The sequence below is a fragment of the Bombina bombina genome, chromosome 7, assembly GCF_027579735.1.
Source record: "Bombina bombina isolate aBomBom1 chromosome 7, aBomBom1.pri, whole genome shotgun sequence".
In the NCBI taxonomy this organism is placed as follows: domain Eukaryota; kingdom Metazoa; phylum Chordata; class Amphibia; order Anura; family Bombinatoridae; genus Bombina; species Bombina bombina.
The window spans coordinates 228916814-228934082 of record NC_069505.1 but is presented as its reverse complement, the minus strand read 5'-3'; the positions used below and the strand labels follow the sequence as shown (position 1 = coordinate 228934082).

General features: G+C 35.0%; 1 protein-coding gene across 1 annotated transcript in view; it reads right to left on the bottom strand.

The window, feature by feature from the left end:
• The window catches only part of NUCB2 (nucleobindin 2), a 250840-nt gene that overhangs the window by 145995 nt on the left and 87576 nt on the right, over positions 1 to 17269 (bottom strand). Inside the window, exon 5 of the mRNA XM_053720637.1 lies at positions 3363 to 3466. Coding sequence (XP_053576612.1) covers positions 3363 to 3466 — 104 coding nt within the window. The remainder of the gene's footprint in view (positions 1 to 3362; positions 3467 to 17269) is intronic.

Sequence of the window (17269 nt, the reverse complement as noted above, 5' to 3'; positions counted from 1 at the left end):
CCCAAAAAGGGTCTTACCTTTAAAGGGAATAGCTAGAAGCTTATGTTTTGATGACACATCAGCAGACCAAGATTTGAGCCACAATGCTCTAACGTGCTAAAATAGCAAATCCTGCATTTTTTGCCGCTAATTTAGCAATTTGAAAAGCGGCATCAGTAATAAAAGAATTAGCTAGCTTGAGAGCCTTAATTCTATCTAAAATGTCATCTAATGGAGTCTCAACTTTAAGAGACTCTTCTAGAGCCTCAAAACAAAAAGCTGCTGCAGTAGTTACTGGAACAATGCAAGCCGTAGGTTGTAAAAGAAACCCCTGATTAACAAATAATTTCTTTAGTAGACCTTCTAATTTCTTATCCATAGGGTCTTTGAAAAAACAACTATCCTCAATGAGTATAGTAGTACGCTTAGTTAGGGTAGATATAGCTCCCTCTACCTTAGGGACCGTTTGCCATGAGTCCCGAATGGTATCTGATATGGGAAACATTTTCTTAAAATTAGGAGGGGGGAGAAAACGGTATACCTGGTCTATCCCATTCCTTTCTAATAATTTCCGAAATTCTCTTAGGAACCGGAAAAACATCAGTGTAAGTAGGTACTTCCAAATATTTATCCATTTTACACAATTTCTCTGGAGGAATCACAATAGGGTCACAATCATCCAGAGTCGCTAAAACCTCCCTAAGCAACAGGCGGAGGTGTTCAAGCTTAAATTTAAATGACATAACATCCGAATCTGTGTGAGGTAAAACATTTCCTGAATCAGAAATTTCACTCTCAGACAGTAGTTCCCTGACCCCCAACTCAGAGCACTGTGAGGGAACATCGGAAATAGCTAATAAAGCATCAGAGGATTCAGTATTTACATTAATACCTGACCTACTGCATTTACCCTGCAACACTGGTAATTTAGACAATACCTCTGTAAGGGTAGTTGACATAACTGCAGCCATCTCCTGCAGAGTAAAGGAATTAGACGCACTAGAAGTACTTGGCGTCTCTTGTGTGGGCGTTAAAGGTTGTGACACTTGGGGAGAATTGGATGGCATATCCTGATTCTCTTCAGACTGAGAATCATCCTTAGGCACACTTACTTTATTTAAAATATGCTTTTTACATTGTAAAGCCCTTTCAGTACAAAAGTTACACAATGTAAGAGGGGGTTGCACAATAGCTTCTAAACACATAGAACAATGAGAAACCTCAATGTCAGACATGTTGAACAGACTAGTAATACCACAAAAGTTGTTTAAACACTTATTTATAGCATAAAATAAACATTAGAAAAAACGTGTACTGTGCCTTTAAGAAAAGAAAAAGTGAACAATTTTTCCAAAATGCACAAAACACGTTAAATTATTCCCAAATTTAAATTAAATATCGTTGGTTAATCCAAAAATTACTGCACCCAGAAGCAAAGGCAGAAATAAGGCTTTAGAAGTACTTATATCAACATCTAGTCAAAAGATAGATAAAAATACCCTCTACACCTCGCCACAGCTCTGCTGTGGCGCCTACCTGCCCCCAGAGTACTTCAAAATCAAGTTTCCAACCCTTCAGACCAGCTACACAGTCCAGGAGCCAATGAGTTACTGTTTGCTGCTGCTAAGCCTGAAGAAAATGCGCCAAAAATAGGCTCCGCCCCTTAAGGTCAAAAGTTGGAGTAAGCCCAAACAACACCGCATGGGAATGCAGTTTTGCACTAAAGTAGAAATACACACACAATACAACCCTCAAGCATAAAAACAATAAGTTTTAAGTGCCAAAAATAAAAAACATAAAACATTGTTTTTAACATTGTCTCCCATGTCACATAATGCCCAAATATCAACTAATGATAAATATAATATAGGGACTCCAGCAACACCCCTCTTATTAAAATAGGTTTTACTGCTTACCCCATCCCCATACAGGGAAATAATGCCAGCTAGTTCTGATACACCAAGTCTCCTCAGAAAAAAAGGCTGCACATACCTTAATGCTGCTTGTAGCATGAAACCGGTCTCCACACTGAAGATGTCTCATGGTTACCTTCAGAAGTCTTGTGGTAACCAGCGTGGATCTTAGTTACAAATGCTAAGATCATTAAACCTCAGGGCAGAAATCTTCTTCCATATCCCCCTGAGGAAAATAGTACGCACCGGTACCATTTAAAATAAAAAACTTGATTGAAGAAACTAAAACTAACAACTCACTTTACCATGTCTTCCTAGTATAACACAGGCAAAGAGAATGACTAAGGGTGGAGGGGAAGGGGAGGGGCTATATATACAGCTCTGCTGTGGTGCTCTTTGCCACTTCCTGTTAGCAGGAGGTTAATATCCCACAAGTAAGGATGAAATCCGTGGACTCGTCATATCTTTGTAAAAGAAACTCTACTAAGGATTTTAACTGGCATTGTAGTGTAAAGTAAAATACCCTTTTATTAGTACTCCAGATAAGGATACATTTGGTAAGCAAACGAGAAGTAGGCATACATGGGTATTCACCAATCACAATCATTATGTGCAGTAGAATGGGTGTGTCCCAGAACTACAGCATTTGGTACGTTTAACCTTTTGACAGAGTTACAAACAAAGTAAAAAAGATTTTGCTTTAAAAAATAAAATGTTGCAACAAAATAGAGTATTTTATTTTTTACATTCAAAAGAGGGGAAATAAAATGGTTTATTTCAAGGTTAATCACAATCTATTTACAGTACATAATGATATCTGAATATTGGCCTTGTGTTTTTACAGTGATCACAATCTTGAAATGCTTCTGCCGTCGGTTTGGTGACATGATCCAATATTAGGGAAGTAATCTCAGTGTGTTTTAATGTTACATTAAAAAGCTTTTGGAGTACTCTGTAATAAATGGACGTATGCAAAAGTCCACAGCACTTAAAAATACTCACATTTTATTAAACACACACACACATATATAAATAAATATATATATATACACATATACATACATACATACATACACACACATATATATATATATATATATATATATATATATATATATATATATATATATATATATATATATATATATACATACACAGATACAAATGGATATGCAACATTTTGGGCACATGCCCTTAATCATGCAAGCTATAATAAGTGTAAAGTGTTTTCTGGGGTTTATAAAGTAATTTTAGCAATTAATAAGTGAAAAAAGGCCCCATGTAAAAATGTTATGAGAGTGAGAGAAAAAGAGCAGAAAAAAGAGAAAGCGTGAAAGAGATTACAACCCATCTATTTTTGTTGTTACAGGGAGAATACTAATAACATATAGAATATCTAACTATATGAAATAATAGTAAAATGCAACCAGTAATAAAACTAAAAACATGACACAAACAGCAAATACTTACAGCTTTGATCAGCATATCTAAGTCTGCAGGTTCAAATGTATGAGGATTGTGGTGATTAAGATGATCAAACTGTTTGAGAAGTGCAACATGATCAACCCCTGTGCCTGAAATGACAAGATCACAGTGCTTATAGGGGCAAATCATATGACATGAAGAACACATAGCACACAATTTAACTAGAACTAAAAATAAAATCAATCGTGTAACACAAATTAATAAATCACAAATAATAAAAGTGTATAAACAAAAAACGTGTGATAAATACAAATAAAAGAGTCCATTGTAACATTACTCGTGGTTTAGAGTTTTAATACAAGCTCAATATTTCACAGCAGTGTTAGGATTGGCCTATAACCAGCCACACATTTGGTAATAGTGTTAAAAATATTTATTAAAACTGTAACATTAAAAATCTTTTACAGACACAAAGTATGTCCTATATATTGTAATCCAAAAGGACATTGTAATAAATATATTATATTCCTACTATTACATGTAATTGATTGTTTAATGTTATACCATATATTATTTGTTCCCAATTTAAAACGTTCTAGATGTTTCTTATTATTATTCACGTGTGTAACCACTACACATTCCGCATTTAAAGAAATGAGTCTTTAATATTAAACTTAATCCCTCCTATTATATATTCTATATGTTCTTCCAACAGATCTTTATCCTGTTTTAATGTATATCTAATGGCTTCTATCCCTCTCTGATGATCGATCACTGTTTACAAGTAAGTTACATCTGCCGTAACTAGATACCATCCATCTTCCCAACCTATTTCTCTACGTTTACATATAATATCTGTAGTATCTTTAACATTAGGTATTAATAATTGTTTCATTCCTGTGTGAATTATTAATGATTTATGAATGAACTTTCTGATGTATGTATTTAAGAACATGTATTTAATAATATACTGAATATGGATGTATTTTAACATACTTTGTACTTACAGGTTATATTATATATATTGTTTTAATAATAAAAAAAATATATTTGTTCTAAACTTATCAGCACAGCTGTTAATTTAATAAATGATTTATGGTTATTTACCTTAATTTACCATATCACAATAAAATACAGAGGACAACATAAAACTACAAACACGGACGGCATAAAACTACAAACATGGCCGATAACCATTGGGCTACCAAAATGGTGGATAACAAAGAACTAGAACTATGGTGGATAAAGTGAAACACATGTCAGATATAGTTTGAACTCTAAAAGCATTGTGAAAAAACAATTTGTTACAATTTGGAAAGGTATTGTTCTAGCCATATAGGTTGTGTAATGTGCCATATTACCTACTGTTTGTCTATGATGTGCCTGTAAAAGAGTTTTAAGGTTACAGTTTTAATAAATGTTTTTAACACTATTCCCGGATGTGTGGCTGGCTATGGGCCAATCATAACACTGCGGTGAAATATTGAGCTTGTCTGAAATCTCTAAACCACGAGTAATGTTACAAAGAAATCTTTTACCTAATTTACACCAACAGGAATGCACTATTCTTTGTCCTTTTTTGTTTACTTGAGGTCTAGATCCAAGGAAAGGACAATACAAACCCATATTTTGGAGACAGTGTATCCTCTTATTGAGACACTTTATTACACTGTAGTTGATATTATTTGTATTTATCCCAATTTTGTTTAGAACTAAGAACAAGGAAAGCTAGAACCACAGAATAACAATGTGATTTGTGTAGAATACAGCCAATATCTTCTCACTGCAAATTCTTTATCTCCAACTTATTCCCCAGCAATCTGTCTGTGCGTTTAATTGCCATCACTTTCATTAAGTATGCAGATACACTTTCAATAGTGGTTTAAAGGAATATAAAAAACATGAAAGTAAAAATTAAAACTGTCATAGTTCTATCATCACATTTAAAAAAAAATTCTCTTGGTATCCTTTGTTAAAAGCATATCTAGGTAGGCTAAGGGGGAAGCAATAAACTACTGGGGAGATAGCTGGTGATTGGCTGTACAATCATATGCCACTTCTCATTGGCTCACCAGATTTGTTCAGCTAGCTCCTGGTAGTCTTTATTTGTTTAACCCTTCTGCTTGGATTAAACACATACCGCTAGATTTAGAGTTCTGCGGTAGCCGTCAAAAGCAGCATTAAGGGGTCCTAACGCTGCTTTTGGCTGCCCGCTGGTATTTAGAGTCAGCCAGGAAAGGGTCTAACGCTCACTTTCAAGCCGCGACTTTTCCATACCGCAGATCCCCTTACGCCAATTGCGTATCCTATCTTTTCAATGGGATCTTCCTAACGCTGGTATTTAGAGTCTTGGCTGAAGTGAGCAGTAGACCCTCTACCGACAAGACTCCATCCGCAGAAAAAAGTCAGTAGTTAAGAGCTTTCTGGGCTAACGCCGGTTTATAAAGCTCTTAACTACTGTGCTCTAAAGTACACTAACACCCATAAACTAGCTATGTACCCCTAAACGAATAATTATATTGTAGCTATTGTAGGGTTTATTTTTATTTTACAGGCAACTTTGTATTTATTTTAACTAGGTACAATAGCTATTAAATAGTTATTAACTATTTAATAGCTACCTAGTTAAAATAATTACCAAATTACCTGTAAAATAAATCCTAACCTAAGTTACAAATACACTACACTACAATAAATTAATTAAATAAATTACCTACAATTACATACAATTAAATAAACTAAACTACAAAAAAAACAAAACACTAAATTACAAAAAAAAAAAAGATTACAAGAATTTTAAGCTAATTACACCTACTCTAAGCCCCCTAATAAAATAACAAAGCCCCCCAAAATAATACCCTATTCTAAATTAAAAAGTAACCAGCTCTTTTACCAGCCATTAAAAGGGCTTTTTGCGGGGCATGCCCCAAAGTAAACAGCTCTTTTGCCTGTAAAAAAAAACACAATACCACCCCCCAACATTACAACCCACCACCCACATACCCCTACTCTAACCCAAACCCCCCTTAAATAAACCTAACACTACCCCCCTGAAGATCTCCCTACCTTGAGTCGTCTTCACCCAGCCGGGCACCGATGGACAAAAAGAGGACATCAGGAGCAGCAGAAGTCTTCATCCTATCCGGGCAGAAGAGGACATCCGGACCTTCATCCAAGCGGCATCTTCTATCTTCATCCATCCGGAGCGGAGCCATCTTCTTCCAGCTGGCACGGATCCATCCTTCTTCACCGACGCCTACTCAAGGTTCCTTTAAGGGACGTCATCCAAGATGGCGTCCCTCGAATTCCGATTGGCTGATAGGATTCTATCAGCCAATCGGAATTAAGGTAGGAAAAATCTGATTGGCTGATGGAATCAGCCAATCAGAATCAAGTTCAATCGGATTGGCTGATCCAATCAGCCAATCAGATTGAGCTCGCATTCTATTGGCTGATCGGAACAGCCAATAGAATGCAAGCTCAATCTGATTGGCTGATTGGATCAGCCAATCCGATTGAACTTGAATCTGATTGGCTGATTCAATCAGCCAATCAGATTTTTCCTACCGTAATTCCGATTGGCTGATAGAATCCTATCAGCCAATCGGAATTCGAGGGACGCCATCTTGGATGACGTCCCTTAAAGGAACCTTCATTCGGCGAGTAGGCGTCGGTGAAGAAGGATCGATCCGCGTCGGCTGGAAGAAGATGGCTCCGCTCCGGATGGATGAAGATAGAAGATGCCGCTTGGATGAAGGTCCGGATGTCCTCTTCTGCCCGGATAGGATGAAGACTTCTGCTGCTCCTGATGTCCTCTTTTTGTCCATCGGTGCCCGGCTGGGTGAAGACGACTCAAGGTAGGGAGATCTTCAGGGGGGTAGTGTTAGGTTTATTTAAGGGGGGTTTGGGTTAGAGTAGGGGTATGTGGGTGGTGGGTTGTAATGTTGGGGGGTGGTATTGTGTTTTTTTTTACAGGCAAAAGAGCTGTTTACTTTGGGGCATGCCCCGCAAAAACCCCTTTTAAGGGCAGGTAAAAGAGCTGGTTACTTTTTAATTTAGAATAGGTAGGGACCTTTATTATTTTGGGGGGCTTTGTTATTTTATTAGGGGGCTTAGAGTAGGTGTAATTAGCTTAAAATTCTTGTAATCTTTTTTTTGTTTGTAATTTAGTGTTTTTTTTTTGTAATTTAGTTTATTTAATTGTATGTAATTGTAGGTAATTTATTTAATTAATTAATTTATTGATAGTGTAGTGTTAGGTTTAATTGTAACTTAGGTTAGGATTTATTTTACAGGTAATTTGGTAATTATTTTAACTAGGTAGCTATTAAATAGAGTAACAAGAGACGAGTAACAAGAGAGGGAGGGGTAACAATAGAGTAAGGGGGGAAAACCAGCTAAATCCACTGAGAAATTAAATTTAAAAAAGTAATTACGTTTTCTTAAAAATTAAAAAAAAAAATCAAATCAAAGGCATTAGAACTGCCTGAAGGACCTTTCTACACAAAGGCTGCTTCCGAATAAACACATCAAAATGGTAAAATTTAGTAAAAGTATGCAAAGAAGACCAAGTTGCTGCTTTGCAAATTTGATCAACTGAAGCTTCATTCTTAAAAGCCCAAGAAGTGGCAACTGATCTAGTAGAATGAGCTGTAATTCTCTGAGGCAGAGACTGCCCTGCCTCCAAATAAGCTTTGTGAATCATAAGTTTCAACCAAGATGCCAAAGAAATGACAAAGGCTTTCTGACCTTTCCTGTAGCCAGAAAAAATAACAAATAGACTAGAAGTCTTTCTGAAATCTTTAGTAGCCTCAACATAATATTTCAAAGCTCTTACCACATCCAAAGAATGTAAAAGACCTTTCAAGAGTATTCTTAGGATTAGGACACAAAGGAGGAACAACATTTTCCCTATTGATGATGTTAGAATTCACAACTTTAGGCAAAAAAATTAATGAAGGACGCAAAACAGCTTTATCTTGATGGAAAATCAGATAAGGAGACTCACAAGAGAGAGCAGACAATTGAGAAACTCTTCTAGCAGAAAAGATAGCCAAAAGAAATAACACTTTCCAAGAAAGTAATTTAATATCCAGAGAATGCATAGGCTCAAAAGGAGGAGCCTGTAAAATCTTCAAAACCAAATTGAGACTCCAAGGAGGAGAAATAGATTTAACAACAGGTACAGCGACAAATTGGTAATGCTTGTCTAGAAAAGAGAATCTCAGAAAACGATAGTGGTCTGAATGAATTGGAATGTAAATATAAGCGTCCTGTAAGTCTATTGTGGACATGAAATGACCTTGCTGAACAAAAGGCAGAATAGTCCTTATAGTCACCTTCTTGAAAGTTGGGACTCTTACAAAACAATTTAAAAATTTCAGATGCAGAATTGGTCTGAACGAATCTTCTTTCTTTGGGACAATGAATAGATTTGAATAAAAACCCAAACCCCGTTCCTGCAGAGGAACTGAACAATCACCACTGAAAGCTCTAGGTCCGAAACACACTTTCGAAAAGCCTCAGCCTTCACAGGGTTTGTTGGAACATGAGGAAGAATGAATCTTCCCATGGGAGGTCTTATTCTGAAACCTATTCGATACCCCTGAGAAACAATATTCTGAAGCCAATGATTTTGAACAGATACTGTCTAAATGTCTTGAAATAATTTCAATCTGCCCCCCACCAGTTGAACTGGTTTGAGGGCCGTACCTTAATGCAGTCTTAGGGACTGGATTTGGTTTTTTATAAGGCTTGGATTTATTCCAATTCGGAGAAGGTCTCCAATTAGAGCCAGAGGCCATAGGGGAAGGAGAGGTCTTTTGTTCTCTATTCTGACAAAAGAAAAAAAAAACGATTGGGAGCTTTAAATTTACCCTTAGATTTCTTATCTTGGGGCAGAAAAACTCCCCTTCCCCCGGTGATAGTGGAAATAATAGAATCCAATTGAGATCCAAATAAATTACAACCCTGAAATGATAAAGATAGTAATCTAGATTTAGACACCATATCAGCATTCCAAGATTTAAGCTATAAAGCTCTTCTAGAAAAAATAGCTAAAGACATAGATATCAATCTTAATGACATCAAATATAGCATCACAAATGAAATGATTAGTATATTGAAGTAAAAGAACAATGCTAGACAAGTCAGGATCTGTTAACTGTTGAGTTAAACTGTCCAAACAAAAAGTTGAAGCAGCAGCAATATCAGCCATATAAATAGCAGGTCTAAGAATATAGCCAGTATGTAAATATGCTTTTCTGAGATAAAATTCAATCTTCCTATCTAAAGGATCCTTAAAAGAAGTACTATCTTCCATAGGAATAGTAGTACGTTTGGCAAGAGTAGAAATAGCCCCATCAACCTTAGGGACTTTTTCCCAAAACTCTAGACTAGCCACAGGTAAAGGATATAGCTTTTTAAACCTAGAATAAGGGTTAAAAGAACCACCAAGTTTACACCATTCTTTAGTAAACATATGAGAAATAGCATCTGGAATAGAAAAAACTTCAGGAGTAACCTACAAAGTTTTAAAAACAGAATTCAAACGTTTACTATTTTTGTTATCAAGAGGACTAGATTCCTCAATACCCAAAGTAAACAATACCTCCTTTAATAAATGAACGAATATATACAGTCTTAAAAAGAAAGGTTGATTTTTAAATTTCAGTCTTTGAAGTAGGATCCTCTGAACCAGAGAAATCCTCATCAGCAGAAGATACTTCAGTATGCTGTCGATCAATACAAGCTTCATCAGATTTATGAGAAGTTAGGAGAGACCTTTTAATTTTATTTGAAGGCGAAATAGCAGTCATAGCCTTATCTATAGCAGCAGCAATATAATATTTTATATCTACAGGAATATCATGTACATTAATAGACTGTGAAGGTTTAACAATAAATGTATTTGTACTTATAGAAACATTATCAGCATGTAATAATGTTTCATAACAAGTGCCACATATTTGAGCTGAATAAGTAACATCAGCTAATTTACAACATACACACTTAGCTTTGGTAGAATTGTGTTTAGGCAGCTTAGTCCCTACAGTAACATCAGAGGCAGGATCAGTCAGACATCTTGCAAAATGTAACAAAAAAGAAAAATTAACTTTTAAAACAAAATATCCAATTTCCTCAAAATAGCAGTTTCAGGAATGGGAAAAAATGCTTATGATAAAATTAAGGTAATAATCAAAAGCAAGCAACTTAGCCCTCTAAGAAACAAAGGAGAGCAGAGAGCAAAAGAGGGAGAGACTTAATATAACAAATTATGGCGCAAAAAAAAAGGCGCAAAGGAAAAAACTTTTGGAACCAAAGCTTAATAAGTGAAATGACGCGACTCACGCCATAACAGGCACGACTTCGCGCCAAAAAAACTTGCATCAAGAAAGTCGCAAGAAATGGCACGACTTTGCGCCAAAAATGTTGCAATAAAAAGTAACATTCTGCGTCATCGTGAGTTTAAGCCCACGAAAATGTTGAAAGAAACAGATTCCAAATTACAACTAACTGGAACCCCAGGTAAACCTAAAAACTCCCATAAACATAATTTCCATGCTGAAACTGTCAGACTGCAAAGGGAAATACACAGACCTGACTCATGGCAAATATATACAATATACATTTAAAACTTTATTAGATAAAGTGCCAAACATAGCTGAGTGTGTCTTAAAAAATTACGTATACTTACCAGAAGACACCCATCCACATATAGCAGACAGCCAAACCAGTACTGAAACATATCAGCAGAGGTAATAGTAGAGGAGTATAATGTCGATCTGTAAAGGGAGGCAGCAGATCAATCCCTGCGACCAATTACAGAGAGCCTTAGAATAAATTTCCCATATGTGAAAACATGGCGTCATCAGGCAATACTCCCTTCACATCCCTCAGACAAACACTGTACTTTGAGAGGAACTGGGCTTCAATATGCTTAGAAGCACCTATCACAGAAGAAAAATCAAGCACAACTTACTTCACCACCTCCATGAGAGACAACGTTTTTAAAACTAAGGTATATGTGAGGTGGGAGGTGTATTTACAGGCATTTTGAGGTTTGGGAAACTTTGCCCACTCCTGGTAGGAATGTATATCCCATACGTCACTAGCTCATGGACTCTTGCCACTAACATGAAACAAAATATGTTTGTCTGAGGATTTTACACGTTACTTGCTCTGTTACAACAGAACAAAGTTACACTTTATGCCAAGACTTTATAGCCAACACAGAGCATTAGAACATTAATGTCTGTTCATGGGCATTAGAGAGAATTCACTTTTGGTTTGTGCTCATTACATTGGTCAAGAGGAAGAATCCATCACATGTATAACAGTTTTTTTAAAAGCCAAACTCATCACATTTGGAGGAGCCAATCCAGGCTAGAGTATGGGGACAACAAGGCTAGCCACAATCATTAAGTTTGTATAAAGTGAATTGTTTTGTAGCTCTTATCTGTTAAAGGGCCCTATAGTGATAAAATGACGTGCTCTAATTTGTTAGACATGTCAAGTTATCGATAGCAACGCTATGTGTGAAACTGCCACTCATCCAATAAGTGATAGTTGTCCAACCCTGCTAGGCGACTAGTGCTGCAGATTGGATCAGCAGCAGTTTACGCTCAGGAACAGCAGTGTTCTGCAGCTTTCAAGCATTACTTTGACTATGTATTTAACCATTTTGCGAAAGTTCAATACGTAGTGATGATATGAGAGGTTACATTATTCAGTGTGTGTTTGTATTCACTTCATGGGTGTCTGAAGGTTTAAGCTTCCCCTGAAACATAAGTATATTTTTATGTTAAGAGTGTATATTATAATATATAGTGGGGATCCCCCAAGCGCCTACAGAACCGGAGGCAAAAAGGGAAAGTGAGGTACACAAATCTCAATATTATAATATACACTGTGATGGGGATATGGACTAGCGCCTACTCAAAACCCTTACAGCTATGGGGGGACTTAAACTTGAATTAAAGCTCAAGTCTGGTAGTGTCGTCACGATCCTGGGTGATATCATTACAGAACATATGAGGACTGATGTCCCCTATATGATATTCTCCAGTAAGGTTTGATATACCATTATTGGTAACTCTATTAATCCATGCAATACGAAAGCTTTGAAATGTATCCACAGCTTATTAGTTCCATATTAATAGCCCACATCTGTATATATGCCATTTTTTACTCCTATATATGGGATTACTCATATTTGACGTTGCTAAGATTAGCCAATTAAGCATTTATTTATGATATGTTTTAGAATATGTCTCTGCTATATCACTACTGATTTTCTAGTTCAGAAGTATATTATAAGCTATGTATAGCTTTTGAACAGTTTCTAATGTCCCTGAACATACTGTATTATATGCTCACAAGTGATACACTAACAAGCGTTAACTCTACAAGTTACATCCCTTACATTGCAAATTATGCAAAATAGTTTCACTAACTATAAGGTTATATTTTACATTTATATTTTACAATTATTACTGGTCCTGATATGGTTTAAAGTCCTGTCAGGTACTTTTACAACTCGATGTGATTACTTTTCATAAGAGAGTGCCGTCCTATGTATTTAACAGAAATATCGTCATAATTTTCTAAAACCGGAAGTGATACTCCGCAAGCACTCCTGAACCGGAAGTGACGTCAGAATTTGCCGTAATCGGAAGTAAAACTCTGTGGGCATAATTTAATTCAATTTAACTTTAGAACCTATTCTCTGACAGCTATATTAGATCTATCTTATGGCATCTGACATTAGAACTTGTCTTCTAAGAATGTAATAACTGATCCATAAAAAATAGTTTCACTAACTATAAGGTTATATTTTACAATTATTACTGGTCCTGATATGGTTTAAAGTCCTGTCAGGTACTTTAACAACCCGATGTTATTACTTTTCATGAGAGAGTGCCGCCCTATGTATTTAACAGAAATATCGTCATAATTTTCCAAAACCGGAAGTGATACTCCGCAATCACTCCTGAACCGGAAGTGACGTTAGAATTTGCCGTAATCGGAAGTAAAACTCCGTGGGCATAATTTAATTTAATTTAACTTTAGAATCTATCCTCTGACAGTTATATTAGATCTATCTTATGGCATCTGACATTAGAACTTGTCTTTTAAGAATGTAATAAATGATCCAAAAAATAAATGAAGTTAGATAAAATATGTCACAATATGCACAGGAAGTGACATCATGAACCGGAAGTCAGATATCCGGTATCAGTTTTAAACACAAAATCAATTTTTATCACAAATACAAGTTAGGCAAATAGTTTCCCTACAATATATAATACGCACATTATATTAATTATAATCTGAACCCCTAAGTGGGTGTCCCGGTCGGTCTCAGGTTCCTTTACCCCTCTGTTGAAACCACGATCCGTCGGCGTGTGACGTTATCAGCTCCGTGTACTCCGGATGATCACGTGTTTAGGATATGCGCCAATCAGCTGGAGTCCTCCCACGCTGTCAATCCTTTGGCGGTTAGTTTAAAAGTTTTTAGACAGTGACAGAGCGCTCTGGTGTCATACGGTTTAGATGTCAAGGAACAGACATACACATCTACGCGTTTCAGCCTCAATGCGGCCTTTATCAAGATGTCTTTTCTAGTTCCCATATTGTCTATTTATACCTTTATCAATTTCCTGTTTGCCACACTAATCAGTCGTTGATTGGTTAGTTAAATGTTTCCTCCATGTTTCTCCTCCATGTTTTTCTTTTATAATGGCTCTTCAATAAACAATGATTCTTTTAACGGATCTTTTATCATTGCTTCCATAAAAAGTATATGTATATACATAACCCCATAAGTTAAAAAACAATCTAATCTTGTTTGAATTATATAAGTAAAAATATACATTTAATAGTGCATCCAAAAATGAACAACAAATGTATATATATAAATATAAATCTGCTCATATAAGTTCGCATGAGCTATCCATTCTCATATACTGTGTAATTTATTTGTAAATAGAATATGAGCTAGTTCTTATTTTCTCTATAAATAGTGTTAATTTTACCCTTGCATATAGCTGTTAAAGATTCATTTCATTTTTTCATATTGCAGAGGAATTAATTGATCACAATATAAAATCCAATAAGTTACTAAAACTGATGTAAAAACATAGGTAAAAGAGATAAATTCATTTAAACTAATAATTTCAAAAAATCCTATATGCAATACTAACCCTATAATCACTCATAATATAAAATGTCCACAATACATAACTCTAATAAATATGGATCCTAAAACTAATGTGATAACATATGTAAAAGGCCATATTAAAAGACTATATATATTCCTTATTTCATAAGGGAAAGTAAATAAAACCCGAGTAAAAAATGTGAAGTTTAAAAATGATATTTAATTGTATTATTTAGTGGTATTATTAATGGTGGGATTTTTTGGGATCATGGGATCAAGGTTAAGAATGTTTTATGTGGTGATTGCCAGATCTCTATCAGTATATAATCTTAAAAAAAAAAAAAAAAAAAAAAAAAATTTTTTTAATGAATAAATGGGTTTAAATCTAATTCTATATTTAATCCTTCTGGATTAATTGAGCCAAAATTATAGATTAGTTCGGCCTCATTATAAAGGATTCATTTTTCATAATCTCCTCCTCTGGGGTCTTTTTTAATTCTTTTTATACCCCACCATTGGAGATCTTTTGTATTGCTCCCATGGTGTTCTTTAAAGTGTTTTGATACGAAATGGCCCTCGAATCCATTTTTTATATTATTTAGGTGATCCCTTTATAAAAAATAAAAAATAAAAAATAAAAAATAAAAAATGGATTCGAGGGCCATTTCGTATCAAATCACTTTAAAGAACACCATGGGAGCAATACAAAAGATCTCCAATGGTGGGGTATAAAAAGAATTAAAAAAGACCCCAGAGGAGGAGATTATGAAAAATTAATCCTTTATAATGAGGGCCGAACTAATCTATAATTTTGGCTCAATTAATCCAGAAGGATTAAATATAGAATTAGATTTAAACCCATTTATTCATTAAAATTATTTTTTTATTTTTTTTTTTTTTTATTTTTTTTTTAGATTATATACTGATAGAGATCTGGCAATCACCACATAAAACATTCTTAACCTTGATCCCATGATCCCAAAAAATCCCACCATTAATAATACCACTAAATAATACAATTAAATATCATTTTTAAACTTCACATTTTTTACTCGGGTTTTATTTACTTTCCCTTATGAAATAAGGAATATATATAGTCTTTTAATATGGCCTTTTACATATGTTATCACATTAGTTTTAGGATCCATATTTATTAGAGTTATGTATTGTGGACATTTTATATTATGAGTGATTATAGGGTTAGTATTGCATATAGGATTTTTTGAAATTATTAGTTTAAATGAATTTATCTCTTTTACCTATGTTTTTACATCAGTTTTAGTAACTTATTGGATTTTATATTGTGATCAATTAATTCCTCTGCAATATGAAAAAATGAAATGAATCTTTAACAGCTATATGCAAGGGTAAAATTAACACTATTTATAGAGAAAATAAGAACTAGCTCATATTCTATTTACAAATAAATTACACAGTATATGAGAATGGATAGCTCATGCGAACTTATATGAGCAGATTTATATTTATATATATACATTTGTTGTTCATTTTTGGATGCACTTTTAAATGTATATTTTTACTTATATAATTCAAACAAGATTAGATTGTTTTTTAACTTATGGGGTTATGTATATACATATACTTTTTAAGGAAGCAATGATAAAAGATCCGTTAAAAGAATCATTGTTTATTGAAGAGCCATTATAAAAGAAAAACATGGAGGAGAAACATGGAGGAAACATTTAACTAACCAATCAACGACTGATTAGTGTGGCAAACAGGAAATTGATAAAGGTATAAATAGACAATATGGGAACTAGAAAAGACATCTTGATAAAGGCCGCATTGAGGCTGAAACGCGTAGATGTGTATGTCTGTTCCTTGACATCTAAACCGTATGACACCAGAGCGCTCTGTCACTGTCTAAAAACTTTTAAACTAACCGCCAAAGGATTGACAGCGTGGGAGACTCCAGCTGATTGGCGCATATCCTAAACACGTGATCATCCGGAGTACACGGAGCTGATAACGTCACACGCCGACGGATCGTGGTTTCAACAGAGGGGTAACGGAACCTGAGACCGACCGGGACACCCACTTGGATTTGACACGGGTTAACGTGGTACTGAGCACAGAATCCTTGTCCTGAAGGCAGTCGCACTCTCAAGGTAATTGACACCCCTATCCCAGATCCAGCAGCACCTTACAAATTCTTGTATCACTGACAGTATTAATCACTGGAGATTGAGACTTCTCAAACTGCTTTTTGATTCCTGTATTGCCTCAGAAATTGGATGCCTGATCAGAATTTGCACAGTTTAAATTGATCAGATTTCGCACAGTTTTTAAATTGTATGGACGACTCTTGCATTTAGCGGATTTTAACAACCCCATTTTATAACTATTATCCTTTTAAACCACCGGTGGTATAGGATTTATATATATTGTGTTTATATGTATTGTGTTTAATATTTTATATGTGAATAGGTTTGGTGTATTTAATCTTAGTATTTATGTGTATTAAATCTTATTAATTATGTGCATTGCAACTAGCATTTTTTATTTAGTCTAATTTATTTAGTAATTTCCTTTATTTATTTAGATACCGTTGCTTGTCCATTAGCGCCACATCCATCTTTCTTTGTATTTCTTGTGTAGAATTGCTTTCAGAGTGCATTTCTTTCTTTTGATGTGTGCAGGTATAATATTGGTGTAAAGAAGTTTGAACCCATCTTGTGTTTTTTATAATCTGAACCCCTGATTACTCAGTACAAATGGAATAGGATCACTATTGCTAAGAATGCCCTTACTCTTGATACCAATGCCCATA